Source organism: Triturus cristatus, chromosome 4_1 (genome assembly GCF_964204655.1).
Source record: "Triturus cristatus chromosome 4_1, aTriCri1.1, whole genome shotgun sequence".
In the NCBI taxonomy this organism is placed as follows: domain Eukaryota; kingdom Metazoa; phylum Chordata; class Amphibia; order Caudata; family Salamandridae; genus Triturus; species Triturus cristatus.
The window spans coordinates 167,343,527-167,345,763 of NC_140585.1; the positions used below are offsets into that span (position 1 = coordinate 167,343,527).

Consider the following 2,237-nt stretch of genomic DNA (forward strand, 5'->3'; position numbering starts at 1 on the left):
CTGACCCTAATCTACTCATTTTGGAAATTGGTTTATTGGGAGCTAATTTTGAATTTATAATTTAATTGTGAGATATGAAAAGGCAGTCGAGTTCTCCTAACTGTGTATTATCAGGCCTGACATCACTTTTTACCTGGGAGTACGCTACCTCTTGCTTAAAGCATTATTGTATAACTAGTGACCACATTAGGTGAGCTGTTTATACTACACATCCTGATTCAGCCACAAATGCTTGCAACAGCTTCATTTTATTCTCTTAAGCTAGTTAAGGTCAGAGTTCATCAGTAGTGACTTATCTTTTTATACATTTTGAGCAAAGTTTCTTTCATCTCTTGGTTTCTCAGGCTGTAGATCAGTGGGTTCAGAGCAGGAATTAGAACGGTGGCAACAACAGCTACTACTTTGTCCTGCTCTTCTGAAGAACTTGAGTTGGGTCGCAGCTCCATGAACAGGATTGTGCCAAAGAAGAGGAAGACACAGATGAAGTGGGAGGCGCAGGTGGAGGTGGCTCTCCATCTCTTGGCTGTGGTGCGAATCCTCAGGATTGCCATGACGATGAAGGCATAAGAGATGAGGATAACAATCAGAGAACTTAGCACAACTAACGAAGTAAAAACAAAACGCACTAAATCATTGATGGAGATGTCTGTGCAGGACAGCTTCAGGAGCACAGGGTAATCACAAACAAAGTGGTTCATTACATCAGGCCCACAAAAAGTCAAGCGATGCAAGCAAGCTGCATGAATCAGAGAGTTCAGAAACCCTCCTATGTATGACCATGCAACCAGCTGCATGCAGAGACGGTTTGTCATGTTAACTGTATACAGCAGTGGATTACATACTGCCACATAGCGGTCAAAGGCCATCGCTGCCAAGAGGAAGAATTCAGTGCTGCCAACAGCAGCAAAAAAGAATACTTGAGTTACACAACCATAAAAAGAGATGGACTTCTTCTTCGACAGTAGATCAACCAGCATCTTGGGGGAAAACACAGAGGAGTACATAAGATCCAAGCATGAAAGTTGGCTGAGAAAGAAGTACATGGGTGTCTGGAGGTTAGTGTTAGAACCAACAATAACCAGGATGCAGACGTTGCCTAGCAGAGTGAAAATATAGACTGGAAGTAGTAATAGAAAAAGCAGGATTTGCAGGTTGGGGTCACTGGTGAGACCCAACATGATAAAATCAGTGACAGTGCTTTGATTTCCTGAATTCATGGCTCCAACCAGTGGCATCTATCTGAGAATGAAACAACAAAGACATTGTTTCTTAATTATATTCAAACGACTATTAAAGACACTCAGCATATGTCAAACATTCTACCAACAAATTATGAAGCTGGATTTTACTGCATGCTCCATGTTTGAAAGCCATAGGCACATGTGTACTTGCTGCCCTTCACTAGATAGAAAAGAGGACATACATGTACTTTTAAGCTGTGAAGAGAGCAAACTACAAAACCTATATTACAAAGGTAACTGAATGTTCATACTGGAACAAACTGTGTTGTATTCTGCCAACCTCGGGTCCTCTAACCAGTTTTTAAAAGCATGCAAAGTGTGCCAGCACTTTGAGCTGAGCCACACATGCTTTCTTTTTGTAACCAAATGCAGTCAAAGGTCCACAGGGGGAATGACTCTAAACCAACTAGAGTCCGCCCAGTCTTCCCTAGTTGGGGTCAGCTCATAAAGGAACACTCACCATTGTCTTAGTAAAGCAGGAGTGCATACTATCAGCAGTATCTCATTTGTAAACATATAGCTGTCGGGGCCCAAAGCTCGTTTTCACAAGCCCACCTCACCACTGCAGAATGTCTGGGTTGCTGAATATGAAGGTTGAAAAGTCTCGATTAAACCCATGCCTCTAGTATCCACCGCTATACACCGTCTGCCCCTCTTTCCACTCTTGCAGGTTTATTTAATCCATTCTGTCTCTCTTTGCCCCTCTTTTCCTCTATTTCTGTTCCTCCTTTTCCCTTGTCTACTTCTCCCTCTCTCTCTCGCTCCTTGTCAAAGTATGATGATAAATAAATAAGTCTCGGTCCCCAAAAATGGGTGCCCATGGACCCAACCTGCAAATACTGGCTCAAATTAGGCCTTGACTATCAGAGCTCACTCATAATTTCTTGTTGGAAAGTGGCTTATTAGTAGTGATAAGTAGGTACCTATCACAGGTATGAAGGCCACAAGTACAATAAATAGTTCATTCAAGGTCTCAATAATTATTCCCTTGCTCAA

The 2,237-nt window shown here is 42.2% G+C and overlaps 1 protein-coding gene across 1 annotated transcript; it reads right to left on the reverse strand.

Moving 5' to 3' along the window:
* Positions 1–281: 281 nt before the first annotated feature.
* Positions 282–1,220, reverse strand: LOC146853810 (olfactory receptor 5AP2-like). Its single transcript, XM_085650398.1, has one exon. The coding sequence runs from the start codon at positions 1,215–1,217 to the stop codon at positions 282–284; it is 936 nt and encodes a 311-aa protein (XP_085506524.1). The 5' UTR covers positions 1,218–1,220.
* Positions 1,221–2,237: the final 1,017 nt, after the last annotated feature.

What these genes read in the sequence shown, in the direction of transcription:
- LOC146853810 (XM_085650398.1), bottom strand. Translation starts at nt 1,217, where the DNA reads ATGAATTCAGGAAATCAAAGCACTGTCACTGATTTTATCATGTTGGGT.